The 17,413-nt window shown below is 47.7% G+C and overlaps 1 protein-coding gene across 4 annotated transcripts in view; it reads right to left on the minus strand.

Annotated features, from left to right (window-relative positions):
* Positions 1–17,413, minus strand: part of LOXHD1 (lipoxygenase homology PLAT domains 1) — a gene marked incomplete at both ends in the record, with an annotated part of 202,517 nt that overhangs the window by 91,380 nt on the left and 93,724 nt on the right. For 2 of the 4 annotated variants that reach the window (XM_082668194.1, XM_082668193.1), the window contains 6 exons: positions 5,032–5,165; positions 7,287–7,441; positions 7,892–8,360; positions 10,915–11,075; positions 14,103–14,295; positions 16,722–16,918. In XM_082668194.1, coding sequence (XP_082524320.1) covers positions 5,032–5,165; positions 7,287–7,441; positions 7,892–8,360; positions 10,915–11,075; positions 14,103–14,295; positions 16,722–16,918 — 1,309 coding nt within the window. Of the gene's footprint in view, positions 1–5,031; positions 5,166–7,286; positions 7,442–7,891; positions 8,361–10,914; positions 11,076–14,102; positions 14,296–16,721; positions 16,919–17,413 lie in introns of those variants that run through there. The other 2 variants (XM_082668195.1, XM_082668196.1) reach the window with 2 other exon arrangements.

The raw sequence follows: 17,413 nt of genomic DNA on the forward strand, positions 1-17,413 counted from the left end.
TTGCAAACTGGTTCATCTGTACCATTTTTCTAGATTCCACATATGTGTTAATATATGATATTTGTTTTTCTCTTTCTGACTTACTTCACTCTCTGTGACAATCTCTAGGTCCATCCACATCTCTACAAATGACCCAATTTCGTTCCATTTTATGGCTGAGTAACATTCCATTGTATATATGTACCACATCTTCTTTATCCATTTGTCTGCCGATGGGCATTTAGGTTGCTTCCATGACCTGGCTATGGTAAATAGTGCTGCAATGAACATTGTTGTGCATGTGCATGTTGAATTATTGTATTCTCTGGGTATATGCCCAGTAGTGGGATTGCTGGTTCATATGGTAATTCTAATTTTAGTTTTTTAAGGAACCTCCATACTGTTCTCCATAGTGGCTGTATCAATTTACATTCCCACCAACAGTGCAAGAGGGTCCCCTTTTCTCCACACCCTCTCCAGCACTTGTTTGGAGATTTTCTGATGATGCCCATTCTAACTGGTGTGAGGCGATACCTCATTGTAGTTTTGATTTGCATTTCTCTAATAATTAGTGATGTTGAGCATTTTTCATGTGCCTCTTGGCCATCTGTATGTCTTCTTTGGAGAAATATCTATTTAGGTCTTCTGCCCATTTTTTGATTGGGTTGTTTAGTTTTTTTTAATATTGAGCTGCATGAGCTGTTTATATATTTTGGAGATTAATCCTTTGTTTGTTGATTCATTTGCAAATATTTTCTCTCATTCTGAGGGTTGTCTTTTTGTCTTGTTTATAGTTTCCTTTGCTGTGCAAAAGCTTTTAAGTTTCATTAGGTCCCATTTGTTTATTTTGTTTTTATTTCCATTACTCTAGGAGAGGGGTCATAAAAGATCTTGCTGTGATTTATGTCAAGGAGTGTTCTTCCTATGTTTTCCTCTAAGAGTTTTACAGTGTCCAGTCTTACATTTAGGTATTTAATCCATTTTGCATTTATTTTTGTGTATGGTGTTAGGGTGTTTTCTAATTTCATTCTTTTACATGTAGCTGTCCAGTTTTCCCAGCACCACTTTTTTTTTTTTAATTTATATTTATTTATTTTTGGCTGTGTTGGGTCTTCATTGCTGCACGCGGCTTTTCTCTAGTTGTGGGGAGTGGGGGCTACTCTTCGTTGCAGTGCAAGGGCTTCTCATGGCAGTGGCTTCTCTTGTTGCAGAGCATGGGCTCTAGGCGCATGGGCTTCAGTTAGTTGTGGCACATGGGCTCAGTAGTTGTGGCTCACGGGCTCTACAGAGCAGGCTCAGTAGTTGTGGTGCACGGGCTTAGTTGCCCTGTGGCACGTGGGATCTTCCCAGACCAGGGTTCGAACCCGTGTCCCCTGCATTGGCAGGAGGATTCTTAACCACTGTGCCACAAGGGAAGTCCCCAGCACCACTTACTGAAGAGACTGTCTTTTCTCCATTGTATATCCTTGCCTCCTTTGTCATAGATTAGTTGACCATAGGTGTGTGGGTTTATCTCTGGGCTTTCTATCCTGTTCCATTGATCTATACTTCTGTTTTTGTTCCAGTACCATATTGTCTTGATTACTGTAGCTTTGTAGTATAGTCTGAAGTCAGGGAATCTGATTCCTCCAGCTCTGTTTTTTACCCTCAAGATTGCTTTGGCTATTCGGGGTCTTCCATGTCTCCATACAAATTTTAGGATTTTTTGTTCCAGTTTTGTTCTGTCTGGATGATCTCTCCATTGGTGTAAGTGAGGTGTTAAAGTCCCCCACTATTATTGTGTTACTGTCAATTTCCTCTTGTATAGCTGTTAGCATTTACCTTATGTATTGAGGTGCTCCTATGTTGGGTGCATATATATTTATAATTGTTATATCTTCTTCTTGGATTGATCTCTTGATCATTACATAGTGTCCTTGTCTTTTGTAACATTCTTTATTTTAAAGTCTATTTTATCTGATATGAGTATTGCTACTCCAGCTTTCTCTTGATTTCCATTTGCATGGAATATCTTTTTCCATCCCCTAACTTTCAGTCCGTATGTGTCCCTAGGTCTGAAATGGGTCTCTTGTAGACAGCATATATGTGGGTCTTGTTTTTGTATCCATTCGGCGAGCCTGTGTCTTTTGGTTGGAGCATTTAATCCATTCACATTTAAGGTAATTATCGATATGTATGTTCCTATTACCATTTTCTTAATTGTTTTGGGTTTGTTTTTGTAAGTCCTTTTCTTCTCTTGTGTTTCCCACTTAGAGAAGTTCTTTTAGCATTTGCTGTAGAGCTGGTTTGGTGGTGCTGAATTCTCTTAACTATTGCTTGTCTGTAAAGCTTTTGATTTCTCCGTCGAACCTGAATGAGATCCTTGCCGTGTAGAGTAGGTTTGGTTGTAGGTTCTTCCCTTTCATCACTTTAAATATGTCATGCCACTCCCTTCTGGCTTGTAGAGTTTCTGCTGAGAAATCAGCTGTTAACCTTATGGGAGTTCCCTTGTATGTTATTTGTTGTTTTTCCCTTGTTGCTTTTAATAATTTTTCTTTGTCTTTAATTTTTGTCAATTTGATTACTATGTGTCTCAGTGTGTTTCTCCTTGGGTTTATCCTGCCTGGGACTCTCTGCACTTCCTGGACTTGGGTGGTTAGTTCCTTTCCCATGGTAGAGAAGTTTTTGAATATACTCTCTTCAAATATTTTCTCGGGTCCTTTCTCTCTCTCTTCTCGTTCTGGGACCACTGTAATGTGAATGTTGTTGCGTTTAATGTTGTCCAGAGGTCTCTTAGGCTGTCTTCATTTCTTTTCATTCTTTTTTCTTTATTCTGTTCCGTGGCAGTGATTTCCACCATCCTGTCTTCCAGGTCACTTTTCCGTTCTTCTGCCTCAGGTATTCTGCTATTGATTCCTTCTAGTGTATTTTTCATTTCAGTTATTGTATTGTTCATCTCTGTTTGTTCTTTAATTCTTCTAGGTTTTTGTTAAACATTTCTTGCATCTTCTCGCTCTTTGCCTTCATTCTTTTTCCGAGGTCCTGGATCATCTTCACTATTATTATTCTGAATTCTTTTTCTGGAAGGTTGCCTATCTCCACTTTATTTAGTTGTTTTTCTGGTGTTTTATCTTGTTCCTTCATCTGATACATAGTCCTCTGCCTTTTCATTTTGTCTGTCTTTCTGTGAATGTGGTTTTTGTTCCACAGGCTGCAGGACTGTGGTTCTTCTTGCTTCAGCTGTCTGCCCTCTGGTGGATGAGGCTATCTAAGAGGCTTGTGCAAGCTTCCTGATGGGAGGGACTGGTGGCGGGTAGAGCTGGGTGTTGCTCTGGTGGGCAGAGTTCAGTAAAACTTTAATAGGCTTGTCTGCTGGTGGGTGGGGCTGAGTTCCCTCCCCGTTGGTTGTTTGGCCTGAGGTGACCCAGCACTGGATCCTACAGCCTCTTTGGTGGGGCTAATGGTGGACTATGGGAAGGCTCACGCCAAGGAGTACTTCCCAGAACTTCTGCTGCCAGTGTCCTTATCCTCATGGTGAGCCACAGCTGCCCCCCTCCTCTGCAGGAGAACCTCCAATACAAGCAGGTAGGTCTGGTTCAGTCTCCTGTGGGGTCACTGCTCCTTCCCCCTGGGTCCTGGTGCACACACTACTTTGTGTGTGCCCTCCATGAGTGGAGTCTCTGTTTCCCCCAGTCCTGTTGAAGTCCTGCAATCAAATCCTGCTAGGCTTCAAAGCCTGATTCTCTTGGAATTCCTCCTCCCATTGCCAGACGCTAAGGTTGGGAAGCCTGATGTGGGGCTAGAACCTTCACTCCAGTTGGTGGACTTCTGTGGTATAATTGTTCTCCAGTTCATAAGTCACCCACCCAGAGGTTATGGGATTTGATTTTATTGTGATTGCACCGCTCCCACCATCTCATTGAGGCTTTGCCTTTGGCTTTGGATGTGGGGTATCTTTTTTGGTGAGTTCCAGTGTCTTCCTGTCGATGATTGTTCAGCAGTTAGTTGTGATTCTTGCAAGAGGGAGTGAGCGCACATCCTTCTACTCCACCATCTTTTACCAGTCTCCCATGATTTTACATCTATCTCCCAGGGCAGGCTTTGCTCAGAGTTGCTCTCTCTACTTGCAAGTGGTTGGAGCTGGCTCAGCACAGAGCCCTTACTGCTGCTTAATACTAAGGAAACAAAGAAAAGACACTGTACAGCACCAATGAGAAAGGATGGCGATGGAAGAGGAGGAGGTAAGGGGAGCGAGCTCCTGGGGCTGGTTGTGAATCTGAAGCATGGGCCAGCAAACTATTGCCTGTGGGCCAAACCTGGCCCACCTGCTTATGTACATCCCACAAACTAAGCAGAGATTTCACATCTTTAAATGGTTGAAAAAAATCTAAAAACAATAATATTTTGTGAAATGTGAAAATTACTTGCAATTCAAGTTTCAGTGTCTATAAATGAAGTTTTAGTGAAACACAGCCACTTCAATTCACTCAGCATCATCTATGGCTGTTTTTCTGCAGCAAAGGCAAAGTCGAGCAGTTGTTACAGAGACCAAATGGCCCTGAAAACCTAAAATATTTGCTCTCTGGCCTTTACAGAATAAGTTTGCTTATTTCTAGTCTAGAACATTAAAACAATGTCCTGGAAGTCACTTTGTACATGGAGAGACTTATGGGTTCTAAGTCTGGCCATGGAGATTGGGCCATGGCAAGGACAGAAAACCTGACTTTCTGAAATGATGGAGTCAAGAACTGGATTGGATGTCCTACCAGACTGTCACCTGACAGGGCAAGCAGCTGAGGGGCTGCTCAGGGAGAGGGAAGGGAGGGAGGCAATGCCCACCCAGCCAGCTCCATGGGCCAAACCCACATCCTAGACACCCCACCCCCACCCTCACCCACCACAGCCACACCACCCCCACCCTCACCCGCCACAGCCACCCTACCCCCACCCTCACCCGCCACAGCCACCCTATCCCAACCCTCACCCATCACAGCCACCCCACTCCCACCCTTTTTTCCATGACTACTTCGTGGCAGGCATGGCCTTCCCTCCCTCCCCTCCAGTCCCACTCACGTGATCTCGTTGTTCATGTCAGTGATGTCTATTCTGTCCAGGAACCAGCCTGCTCTGTTGCCCGAGTTGTCATGGCGAATCCGAATCTTGGTCAGGGGGCCAAGGTCAATGGCGTAGATGGTGAAGGTGTCTGTCTGGGAAGGGTCAGAGTAGCACACTGGGGGGCAGCCCTCCCCACCTCGCCATCAGCTTCACCTTCCCAGGACTTGGGGCAGCCTGAGACCGGCTGTAAGACCCAAAGCATCAGGGGAAGGCGGAATGGAAAATGCAGTCAGTTGTCTGGTGTTCGGTCTACTCTATTGGTTTTTGTTTTTGTTTATTGAGTTATCATTAATATACAAAATTATATTAGTTTCAGGTGTGCAACATAGTGTCTTGATGTTTTTATACATTATGGAATGATCACCACATAAAGACCAGTTACCATCATTGTTACAACATTATTGACTATATCCCTTATGCGTACATTCCATTCCTGTGACTTACTTATTTTATAGCTGGAATTTTGCAACTCTTAATTCCCTTCACCTGTTGCACTACTGTCTTTACACCTGCACCTGCCAGGGAGGTCTCACTTTCACTGTGTCCTGCAATGTGGAGGGAGGAGTAGGAGGGTGACGAAGGTGACCATAAGAGAGGAGTAGAGGAGAAAACAGGTTGGCTGGGCGCTCCCTGTTGTGTTATGGGGAGTGTGTGTGTGTGTGTGTGTGTGTGTGTGTGTGTGTGTGTACGGCCTGTTGCTTGGGTGTGTGCTGAGACCACGTGCTGCGCGTGCACATACATGCATAAACTCCTTCAACCTAAATTTTAATTAAGTACCTACTATAAGCCAAAGTGCAAATCTAAAGTGACTGACAGAATTCGGAGTGTAAGACTTGGATTGCTCACCATTCAGGTGAGAAGAGAGACTGTGTACGATACAAGTATACACATACGCACTGGAGGAAGCAGATGATACCAGGACCCACTGAAATTTTGTATACCCTTCACTTAGATTTTGCAACATTTGCTTTCTCTCCCACACTCTCTTGCCCTTTCTCTATTTTTTTTCTGAATCATTTGAAAGTATATGGCAGATATCATGATCCTCCACTCAAATTCTTCAACATAGATTTTCTAAGAACAAGGACATTCTCATATAATCAGAGTACAATGACCAAATTCAGGAAACTTAAAATCAACACACTATTATCTAACATACAGTCCCTATTCAAATTTCATCAGCCGTACCAGTTACACCCTCTATAGCAATTTTCTTCCAATTCGAGCCATCATAGTGGCTATAATTTTTAAATGAAAGTACTGAAACACAGAAATAAATCCTGATTCTCAGGTCATGGGAAGGCAGTGTTGAAGGAAAAAGCAGGGGATATCTGAAATAAATCAAGCAATGAGCCCAGAAGTATTTTTAATGGATTTGGTTTATTTCTGGTTTTCCTCTGTGTTGATAAGGGAATCTGGCTTTGGGATGGGGGCAGAAATGTGAAAGGTGAGATGAGAGACAGTCTAGCCAGAGGATGTAGTAAAATCTCAAAGGACAAGAAGGACAGATGTATTTTCCATGCTTTTCCTACTATACCTAGAAGAGGGAGAGGTATGCATTTCTCTCAATGCTCAAAAGCCTTTGTGGCGTCACTGCCTCAGGATGCAGGTCGGGCTTCTCAGCCTGTCCTTCAAGGCTCTCATGCCCTCACCCCTTAAATTGGTCCCGTCAAGCTTCCCAGAGGCAGCGCCCACCATGGCTTGGCATTAACCACAGCATAGCGAGAAGACCCACTGTCCTCCAACTGGCCTTCCACACTTCCACTCCCACGTCTTTGTCATGCGGTCACATCTTCAGAGAACACCTCTCTCACTGTCATCTTTAGACATGGACACCATAGTCACCCACCACGGCCCAGTTCACATCCCTCCTTCTCACTAAGTTTCCCCCAAAGCACCATCTTACGGTCAGCACTTCCTCCTTGAACCCCTGCCCCACTCACTCAGCACCTGAGCATCTGCTACCTATACTATCTCCAGTTAGTTGCTGTGGGCTTCCTGGCACTGATCCCCACCTGGGCCTTTCTTAGGTCCCCACCACAAAGCGCCGGTGCTTACAGAAGAGGCACTTCCATTCTACCTGGCTGGATTGAACAGAGCACACTGCTGGACACAGCAGTGCTGTGCTGGGTGGAGCTGCCTCAGGAATCACCAGAGGGCTCTCTCCATCTGGGTCCCACCCACCGCCTGGGGTCAGAGAGCCCAAGCCCTACCTGCCCCTGCTCAAACTTGTTGGACTTGTCCGACTTCTTTAGGGGCCGCTCTCCCGTGTCCCCATATTCCTCCCCGTAGATGGTCAGGAAGACATTGGCATCGGTGCCAGCCTTGGGCACACTCCCCGTGATCACCTGGACCTCGTAGGTGTTGGCTGGGGACACAAAACACACAGTGTTGAGGACACCTGGGCCTCGGGGTGGACCTGAGGCTCAACCCCTCTGATCTAGCCAGATGGTGGGAGTAGGAAGGACCTCCGGGTACACCCGCATCTACATTAACCTAGAATTGAACCCGTCCCTCCTCCCTACCCAAGACTTCTCTTTGCCATGAAGCCCAAGAGGCTGAGAGTCCTGGCAAAACTCACAGTCAGCAACCCTCCTACCGATGTCCCCCACGTGGAGTTACAGCGAGTTATACCAGGGCTCCTTCCAAGAGTCTCAGGACAAGGGCAATGCCAACCCCAGCAAAGAACTGTCCGTGGAGGCATTTCAGCAGAGGGCAGGTGAGGAGAGCCATGGGCCCCCCACGTGAGAGGAGAGCTGGGCACCCTCCCCCTCCCTGCCACCCCCCAGGGGACCGTCTGACACCTCCTCAGGCTTACGCTCAGGACCCTCTCGGCCTGCGGGCACCAGCTCCACGACAAGTTCATTGTCCTCCTTGCCCCGGGCCAGCCAGCGGTGGGCGTCAAACTTGTACTCCTCGATCACCTCCTGCATCCCGGGTCCGAATTCCTCCTCCTCCTCCTCCTCCTCGGTTTCCTCGTCCTCCTCCTCCGACGAGGACTCCTCCGACGAGGACTCTTCCTCCTCCTCCCCCTCGTCCTCCTCGTCGCTGCCCTTCTTCTTCTTCTTCTTCCTCTGCAGCTTGGCCTTCAGACGCTCCTTTTTGAGCAGCTGCCGCAACTTGTCCTTCTCCTTCTTTCTCCGCGCCTCCTCCTCGGGCGTGAGGTCCTCCTCCCGCACTGCCGTGTGCCGCAGCCACACGGTGTCCACGAACCAGCTGGGGCTGAGGCCCTCGCCCGTGTGGCCGAGCCGGATCTTGAAGACCTGGCCCACGTCCGCTGCCTCCAGCTGCTCAAAGCGCGGGGCAGTGGCTGGGGGTCGGGGGTGGCATTCGCCCCGCCCCCTGAGGAGCCTGGCGCGTCTTGCGCCAGGAGCGTGGGATGAAGAGGCTGGGACCTCTGAGCTCAAAGTTGCCACCGCTCCTCCTCTCGTGCACGCAAGCCTGGTTTCCCTTCCCGCCTCCCCCTCCCCGCAAGCGGGTGTCCTTCTAAACCCCTGTACAGAGGGCAAAGATGGTCTCCCTCCCTCTCTTTCTCTTTCCCCCTTTACACACACACACAGACACACACACACACAGACACACACACACACACACCCCACACACACACCCCACACACATCACACTCATTCCTTTTTTTTTTTTATTGCGGTACGCGGGCCTCTCACTGTTGTGGCCTCTCCCGTTGCGGAGCACAGGCTCTGGACGCGTAGGCTCAGCGGCCATGGCTCACGGGCCCAGCCGCTCCGCGGCATGTGGGATCTTCCCGGACCGGGGCACGAACCCGTGTCCCCTGCATCGGCAGGCGGACTCTCAACCACTGCGCCACCAGGGAAGCCCTCATTCCTTTTTGTTTTTTAAATTCCATATCTTCATCTTTATTCCCTCACGCAGAATGCCTTCATTCCTTCCTCTACCTCTAAAACCTATTCATTCTCATTCCTGAGCTTTATTATTACTTTATTTTTTTTAGTTTGTGCTTTTCTGTGCTCTCCTTCCGAACATTTTTTTTCAGCATTAATTATGTATAAATTTTGCAAGAAGCAAAAAATAAGTGTTATTTTTCAAAAAATAGAAGTCTCCCCCAGGCCCCTCCCACACACCAGCGTCTCCTCTCCCTGGGAGCTCAGAGGGGAGAGGGCCCAGAGCTTGGCCCGGCCTGGATGCCCTCTTTGCCCATGAGCTCTGGTGTCTGCACATCAAGTGGGAATTCCTGAGAGCAGGGACTGTTCGTTCTTGCTTTTCTCTCCCACTGGGCCTAGCACGTGTCTGGCTCAAAGGGCAGTGTCCGTGGATTTAGCTTTGCTTCACAGGATCAGGTCCTTGACCTTCGATCTGCCACTCTGTTCTGAGCCTCATACTGTGGGGTGGTCTGGCCCCCGCAGAGCTCAGGGGACAGCTCACATGGAGTTCCTGCCGGTCGGGCCACTCTTAGGGCTCCCTGTGCTGATGGGCCCTTGCCTGGGTGTTTGACAATCCTTAAAGCCCAGTCCCACCAGTTCTCTGCTTGTGTGCTGGGGAAACTGAGGCCCAGGGCTGTCCTACGAGTTGTTCAGTGTCCCATAATTGGAGCCCAGGCCTAGATGAGAACTCGGGCCTTCTGACTCCCGGTTCATGAAGCCACAATGCAGCCAAAACCATCTTTGTGAGGAAATTATTAGCCAGAATGGAGCCCAGGGCCCCCAGGAAGAGGAACGTATTCTTCTCAGCTACATAGGGGATGGGCTCTCGATACGGTAAGTCCCTTCTTTAGCACATTCCATCTCCTCTCTAGTGCTTTCCAGGTCACAGCATCCTTGCAAGCCAGCTCACTTGCTGTCCCCTCTCCCCCCAACTGTCTGCCCAGCCGTTAATGCAGCCACCACCATGTGCAGCCATGCAGTCTGTTCACATCCAGAAGATGCCCTGCTCTTACATCTGCATGACTTGATTTCCCAAGTCCTTTCGCTGACTTTGACTATTTTGATCTTTCCAGGGGCTGTGAAGCAGGCCAGGCAGGTATTATGAAGCTAGGTTTGAGCTGATAAAGAAGCTGAGGCTCAGAGAGGTGAACCGCTCGGGCCTCTGCATCCTCAGCAGTGTAATGAGGGGTTGGACTCCAGGAGGCCCCCTTCAGTGCTAACATTCCAGACACCTGTGACACTGGCCCAGCTCAGCCAGGACCCTCTCTGCTGGGCACTGGGTTAGGACTCTTTGCTGAGGGCCAAGCTGCTTGGGGCACACAGACACTCATAGACCAGCCAGCATGAATACGCTTCATTCACACACAGGTCTGCAGACACACATATGCACACACGCACTCATGTCCCACATAAGACATTCATGTGCCTCCCCAGGGGGCACCACCCTTGCATCCTCCTTCCTCTCCTGTCAACAACATGCTCGCACTCTCATCTCTTTTTCTCCTCTACTCGAAGGGAAGTGAGGAGGTCTGGGGCCCTCAGAACACAGCCGGGAGACCCCAAGCCTCCCAGTATCCTGTTTGGGAGGCACGGGCCCGCCGTCAGGCTGAGTGAGTGGTAGAATCAGAGGCCAAGGCTGGGAATGAATGTAGTAACCAAGGGTCTCGTGCAGTATTTTGCTAAATTAGAATCACCTGCTCCAGCAGTTCTCAGAATTGGCAGCATATTAGTATCTCTGGTAAAGCATTCAGAAACGTTCCCAGAAAACACGTCCCACCATAAAGGTTCTGATTTAACTGATGCAGGTATAGACCAGGCAGCCCTTTTTTCTAAAGCTCCCCAGGTGATTCTAATAAGAAGCCAGGGCTGAGAACCAATACCTCCACTTTCAGACAACTGCTGGGCCCTCTGTTGACAACCCCACTGCTTTGCCCACACACACCTGGAATGTGTCCTTGGACGCCCGCTCAAACACTTTTGAGCGGCTGGAGAGGAAGAGCACTTCTGTCTTGCCTTCCTCGCCGTAGATCTGCATGTAGACTCGGGCAGTGGTGCTTGCGCCGCCCACATCCCCTGTCCAAATCTCAACCTCGTAGTGGATCACTGGGTGGGCACATGGGGGAGAAATGGGACATTTAGTAATAACGGTAGTAGTAATCATTACAAAGCAAACACTTCGCAAGCCTCTACCCTGTGTCTGGTGCTTCTTAGGCATTCTCTTATCCAACCCTCCCATCAATATCATAAACCCCATTATTTCCATTTTGAAGATTGCCAAACTGAGGCTTAGAAGAATTGAGTAGGTGGTGGAAATGGCAAACCCAAGCCATCAGACTGCAAAGCTCAGTTATCCTGTGTGTCACACATGTCCTCTGGAGCCAGGGACGAAGAGTAGTCAGTACACCAGCTGGCACCCTCTGCTGTGTGCCTACCCCTGGGCAGACACCACAGTGCAGAAAGAAGTACAAGGCTGTGTGTTTGTTTCTTTTCCTTATTTTCGGTAAAGGAGGAGGGGTTGAAATGATAATTTTCATTTAAATATATGCACCTTTCAGATGATATCAACAGATACAGCTACACAGAGAATTGTCTGTATTTTGAAGTAGTAATACTTGATCAAGCTGTTAGAGGGTGGAAATGTGTTACAGGTATTTACCCCTAGAGGGCACTTCCCATAGGAGAGCAAAATGTCTCCCAGAACTATGGGACCATATTTATTCAAAGTGACTATTACAAGACTTGCCCTCTCAGCAATGCTATAAGACAAAATCATAATTTTTTTCAAGTTAAGACTGTTATTTTCAACAAGATGAGGGATCTCCCACTACCGTAGCAATGTGAGAAATTGGGGGCTGAAAACAAGAGGACTAGCTGAGAGCCTGAAGAAGTTGAACTAGAGATATTGGCCTCAGCTGGGAGTGAGGGTGGGCTAGCAGATGGACCACAGGGGGACTCAGGAAAAGCCGGCATTGTGAATGGAGAGAACCCTGAACCCAGTTCCCTCTCTCGGTTCTTAGAAAAATAGCAGCCAGGATTATACAAAATGAGGACAGAGAAAAATGAGCATTCAGAGAACGAGAGCCAGCTCTTGGGAATGAATGTGGTATTAGCTGAAAGAAGATATTCCAAAGCAACGGTAAAGTCAAGGAGAGTTCTGAAGAGCAGAAAGGAAATTTCCCAAGAACAAATGATAGAAAGGTAAGAAAATCAGAGGAAGTCCAGCATCTCACTACAAGTTCAGTTCTAAAGGAAACAGAGGAAATAGAGAGGTGGAAATTGTCAAAGAAATAAATACAAAAAAGGGTCCCCAAACTAAAAAATGCTTCTAGACTGAAGGAGCCCGTGAGTTCCCAGAAGATTGGATGAAATTAAATCACAAAAGGCAGCGAGGACATCATGAAATTTCAGAATGCTAAGGATAGAAATAGGATCCTATAGGCTTTTAGAGAGAAAAAACCCAAAGTGTTGGGTAACAGAATGGCATCAGACTTCCCAGATGCAACCCTGGGAGCTAGAAGATGGTAGAATAATTCCTTCTAAACTCTGAGCTCGAACTCAGAATTCTCTAACAAGCCAAATTATGGATCAATGGTGACAGTAGACCAAAGACATTTGCAGACATTCAAATTTTCCATTGCAGTGGAGAATGTGTTCCCTCTAAAATGAGGGAATAAACCAAAGCAGAGGAAGGCATGAAATCCAGGAAACAGGAGATTTGACCCAGATGAGAGAAGAATGGAATGTCCAAAAGATAGTAGAAAGGAAGTCTCAAAAGGACAGCTTCATGGCAGCCTAGAGAACAGGACAGAGTCTCCCTTGAGACAGGGAGTGGGGGAGAAGAGTACAGAGAGGAAACCAACAGAATTCCTGTTGGGTTTGAACATATGAAAAGAATTTTAGTTCTATTGGGAAGATGGAGATAAGATGGTGTAATGGCAGAATTGTGTACCCCCAAAATTCATATGCTGATACTCTAACCCGTAGTATCTCAGAATGTGACTGTATTTGGAGACAGGGCCTTCATAGAGGTGATTAAGTTAAAATGAGGCCATTAAGGTGGGTCCCAATCCAATGACTGGTGTCCTTGTAAGAAGAGATTGGGACACAGACATGCACATGCACACAGGAAGACCCTGTGAGAGACAGTGAGAAGGTGGCCATCTGCAAGCCCAGGACAGAGGAAACCCAACCTGCTGACACCTTGATCTTAGACTTCCAGCCTCCAGAACCGGGAGAAAACACATTTTTGTTGCTTAAGCCACCTAGTCTGTGATATTTTTTATGGTAGCCCTAGCGCACTAATGCAGATAGGTGGGTGTACAGATGGGTATATAGAAATATAGATGGGTATATCGAAAACTCTGCTAATGAATAAGTGAGGCTATTATTAACTCCAGAAAAAACAAAAAGTTGTATAAAAATTAAATTTAATTGTTATAAGTAGGTGTCAGTAGTGAAGAATATTTACATGGTTATAATATGTACAAATCAAATATTGATTATTGAAGGCTGGAAGGAGGGGATTGTGTGTGTGCATGCATGTGCACATTCAATAAAAATACGTGTTCAATAAATATACGTTGAATGGTCTGTTTTGCTCATGGCTGCCTCTGCAAAGCCTAGGGCAGTGCTGGCACAGAGAAACATTCAACGTATATTTATTGAATAAATAAATGAATAAACAGCTTATCTCCTCCCCAATCTTCCCGGGGGGAAGACTATTTCTCAAACTCCTCTTGAACACAGGGCTGACAAGCTATATTCCTTTTTTTGGCCGCGCCACGCAGCATGTGGGATCTTAGTTCCCTGACCGGGGATGGAACCCATGTCCCTTGCAGTGGAAGCATGGAGTCCTAACCACTGGACCTCCAGGGAATTCCCAGAAAGTATATTTCTTAATAAAGTCATTTGCTGCCTTTATCCCCCCAAAAAATGTTTTATCCATTGAGTCCTCAGTCTCCTCATCTGTAAAAGGAGCCCCGTTTCCCTCCCAGAACCCTGGTAGCAGGGACAACTGGAAGCTTCCCCGCTTTGAGACAAGACCCAAGTCACCCACAGTCCCTCCTCCTTCCCTGCTGCCCCACCCTACGGGGAACATTGTTGACAGTCCCGCCATGGCCACCTCCGTACGTTTCTGGATGTCCACGACATCGCTGGGGTACAGCTCCACCTCCAGGCGCCCATCAGCCTTGTTCTTGTCCAGCCAGCGGTTGGCAGGGAAGATGTACTGCTTGCCTTGTCGGGGCACGTGGATCTGGATGCTGCCCAGGAACCAGCTGGCGTTCATGCCCGTGTTGTCGTGCCCGACCACCAGCCGGTTGATCTGGAAGGAAACCCAGGGTGCAAGTGAGCAAGGAGCCACTGTGTAGAAACCTTCATCCCTCCATCCCTACCCACCCCCAAACACCGGCACAAATGGCCCTCCTCAACCCGGTCTCCAGTTCCTTGGGAGGCACAGGCTTAGCAGGAGGAGGCTGGGTCCCAGGCTTGCCTGCCCTCAGCCAGCCAGGGCACCAGGGCACCACCTCTGCTGCCTGGAGCCTCTGTCCTCAAGTCTTTAGTCCAGCTCACCTCCTGGGTACATTGTGAGAAACAAGTGTGGGAACAGGTGTGGCAGGAGCTTTGAAAGCTCCAGTATGTACTGAAAGTTAGGTGGTGGACTTCCTAAGAATGCGGTGAATGCACGAGAAAGCAAACGTTCAAAATATTAACCAACAGCTTCTGACAGCCACGCTGGTGATTTGGCTTTGTTTTGTTTTAAACCATCCACTATTGTACGTATTTTTACATGTCTTCTTCGACACACCCATCCTACAGGTGATAGAATATGCAGACAACCTCTTAGGGCTCTGTCATTCTGTGTCCAATTCCTCCTCTCACTCTTAGCACTGAAGTGCACTTTTTCCCTATAATACTCCATAGTTCAGTTGCTTCACTATTTTATATTTTATGTTAATCTTTGCCCACAAGTAACATAGATGAACGCATAAATGATCATGTTACCATCCTTAAATGTACCTGGCTCTTCAACATTCAAATGACTTTTATGGGTTTTTGGAAATGCTGTATACAGGGCAATTCTAACATCAGATGGAATTATCAGATGGCCTTTGAGATCCCTTCCAGCACCCCCTAGATCCTCTTCGTGGTGGTTTGGAGGAGTGACGCTTGCCGTGAGTCTGGTGCCCAAAGGCTAGGTTTAGAAAATTGTCCCTGTAAGCCTTGCTGTCACTCTCTTGCATACTAAGTGCACCTTTGCAGCTGGTAACGGAAGCACTATCGCAGCTGAGTGCATGTAGCCCGATCCCCTGGAATTGTGGGAAGGAGACCAACTATATCTACAGACACAGCTTGAGAGCCTTTGGGGTGTGTGCCAAGGGGCACGGGAGAGCTTCGTTGTCTTTCTGTGGTGCTGGGACTGTGATAGAGCAAAGACTGGGACAGGTATTTTCTACCTGATGTGACAGAAAGACCTTAATGGCAGGGACTACCTGTCAGTTCCACAACGACCAGCACCGGACGTGAGCAATGGTTCAGTCCATAACAGCTAGTGTTTATTGAACACACTACTGCATGTGGGTGTTACTAACATAGTTAATGCTATAACAATCTCATTGGGATCCCTTTTGATAGTAATGAGGAAACTGAGGCAAACAGAGATGAAGTAACTTGCACACGGCAGGTACGTGGAAACACTGGGCTTCAGACCCAGGCAGTCGGCAGCCTGAAACCACGCTCCCACCCTCTTGGCCACACTGTTTGTTGAGGGGGTTTCAGAAACACGAGAAGGGCCCTAACGCCCTCCCCCATCCCTCAGATATCTCATTTATCTGTTGGCTGTTGCCAGAAATCCTTAGTAATGCAAACAGCATTTCAGTCTACAATTATTAATTCAGCTTAAAATGTAAATACATTTTGATCAAGGAAAATCTTGATTTAAGCTCATTACCTTCAAGATATAAATGACTGACATGAGATCATTCCCCAGAGCACCTGAAATAAGGTGAGGCTCACCAAGAGGGGAAGGGGTTAGCAAAGGGGAGGTTGTAACCCTCTCAGTTTCCACAAGCCACCTCCTGAGACGGGCAGGTGATAACATGAAGCCCAGCTCAGACATTTCTAGAAAAGTCTCCAACACTTGAGTGCAGGCAGTCAGATCCACACTTCTCCAGGTGAAGTGCTCAGACCCCTCGCAGCAGGGCCACCTGGAGACATGATGGAGGGAGACCCTTGGGGGCCCCATCCTCTAAGGCAGAGTCTCTCAGGTGTGGCCTGGGAGTAAACACTGAAACGGGCTTCCTGAGCGTCACTCTGATACACACTCTAGTTTGGAACTGGGAAGTATTTTCAGTCCCTCTTCACAGCTTTTCCTCCTCTCTTCCTTCCCTGTACACCACAGTCCCCTTCTCCAGTGTTTGGGACCCAGGTCCATCAGTCCTGGCTATGGAGGTAAAGGAAATGTTGGGATTACAGCCACTAAGAATACATCTTCAAGCCCCAAAGAGATTCTGGAAGCTTGACCACTGTTCACATGTCTTCTGCTGCTCCAGGTCATAACTGGAAAACAACGTACTTCACTACCCATGCCCTTGGTCATTTTTTTCCTTCAAAATGGGTTCATCTGTGTGTCTGCAAGTGTGTGTGTGTGTGTGTGTGTGTGTGTGTGTGTGTGTGTGTGTGAATCCATGTGCAGATACACGCAGGTGAACGGGTAAGATGCCATCACATAGTCTCAGGAAGAAGACTTACGGGTCCAATGTTCAGGGTCTCCAGGGTGAACTCATCCACCCGGCCACGTTCAAAGTAGTCTTTCAGGTTGTTGTCAGAGACAAGAAGATCTTGCTTGATGGTGTCAGATTTGTCCCCATAGAGCTTGATGTAGACTGTAGAATCTGTGCTGGCCCCAGGGAGGTCCCCTGTCTTCAGGCTGATGTGATAGCGGAAGTCTGAACAGCCCGAGGCAGGAGGAAGGAAGGGAGGGTTTAGTGCAGGGTGAGCGGGAGGGAGCGTGGGGCAGGAGGCTGTTCCGCCAGGTCTGGGGTGCTCAGCTGGGGGTTGGGAGCCCGGGGTCTTGCTCTCTTTATGTAACCCTGAGACTGGGGGGTGGCTCCTGCCAGCCCCCCTCATCTCAAAATCAGAATTCTAATACCTGCTTGGCCTGCCCCATGGGGTGTGAATGCACTGGGAACAGGAAGACTTGCAAAGAATACTAAAATGTAAGAGACAAGGATTTAAAGCAAACACCTCATGCAATTTCTTGTCTGACGGATGAAGAAACTGAGGCAAAGGGAGCATCTACCTCCCTGCAGACAGTGTGTAGCACGTTTACACGGTGTTAGTGCTGAGTGCTCTGACCTCGGTTTTACAGGTGAGGAATCTGAGCTTCAGAAGATAATGTATTTGGCTCAAGATGGCAACAGTTAAGAAGGAGCCAGCCTAGC

This window comes from Grampus griseus (genome assembly GCF_964374135.1).
Source record: "Grampus griseus genome assembly, chromosome: 12".
Taxonomy (NCBI): domain Eukaryota; kingdom Metazoa; phylum Chordata; class Mammalia; order Artiodactyla; family Delphinidae; genus Grampus; species Grampus griseus.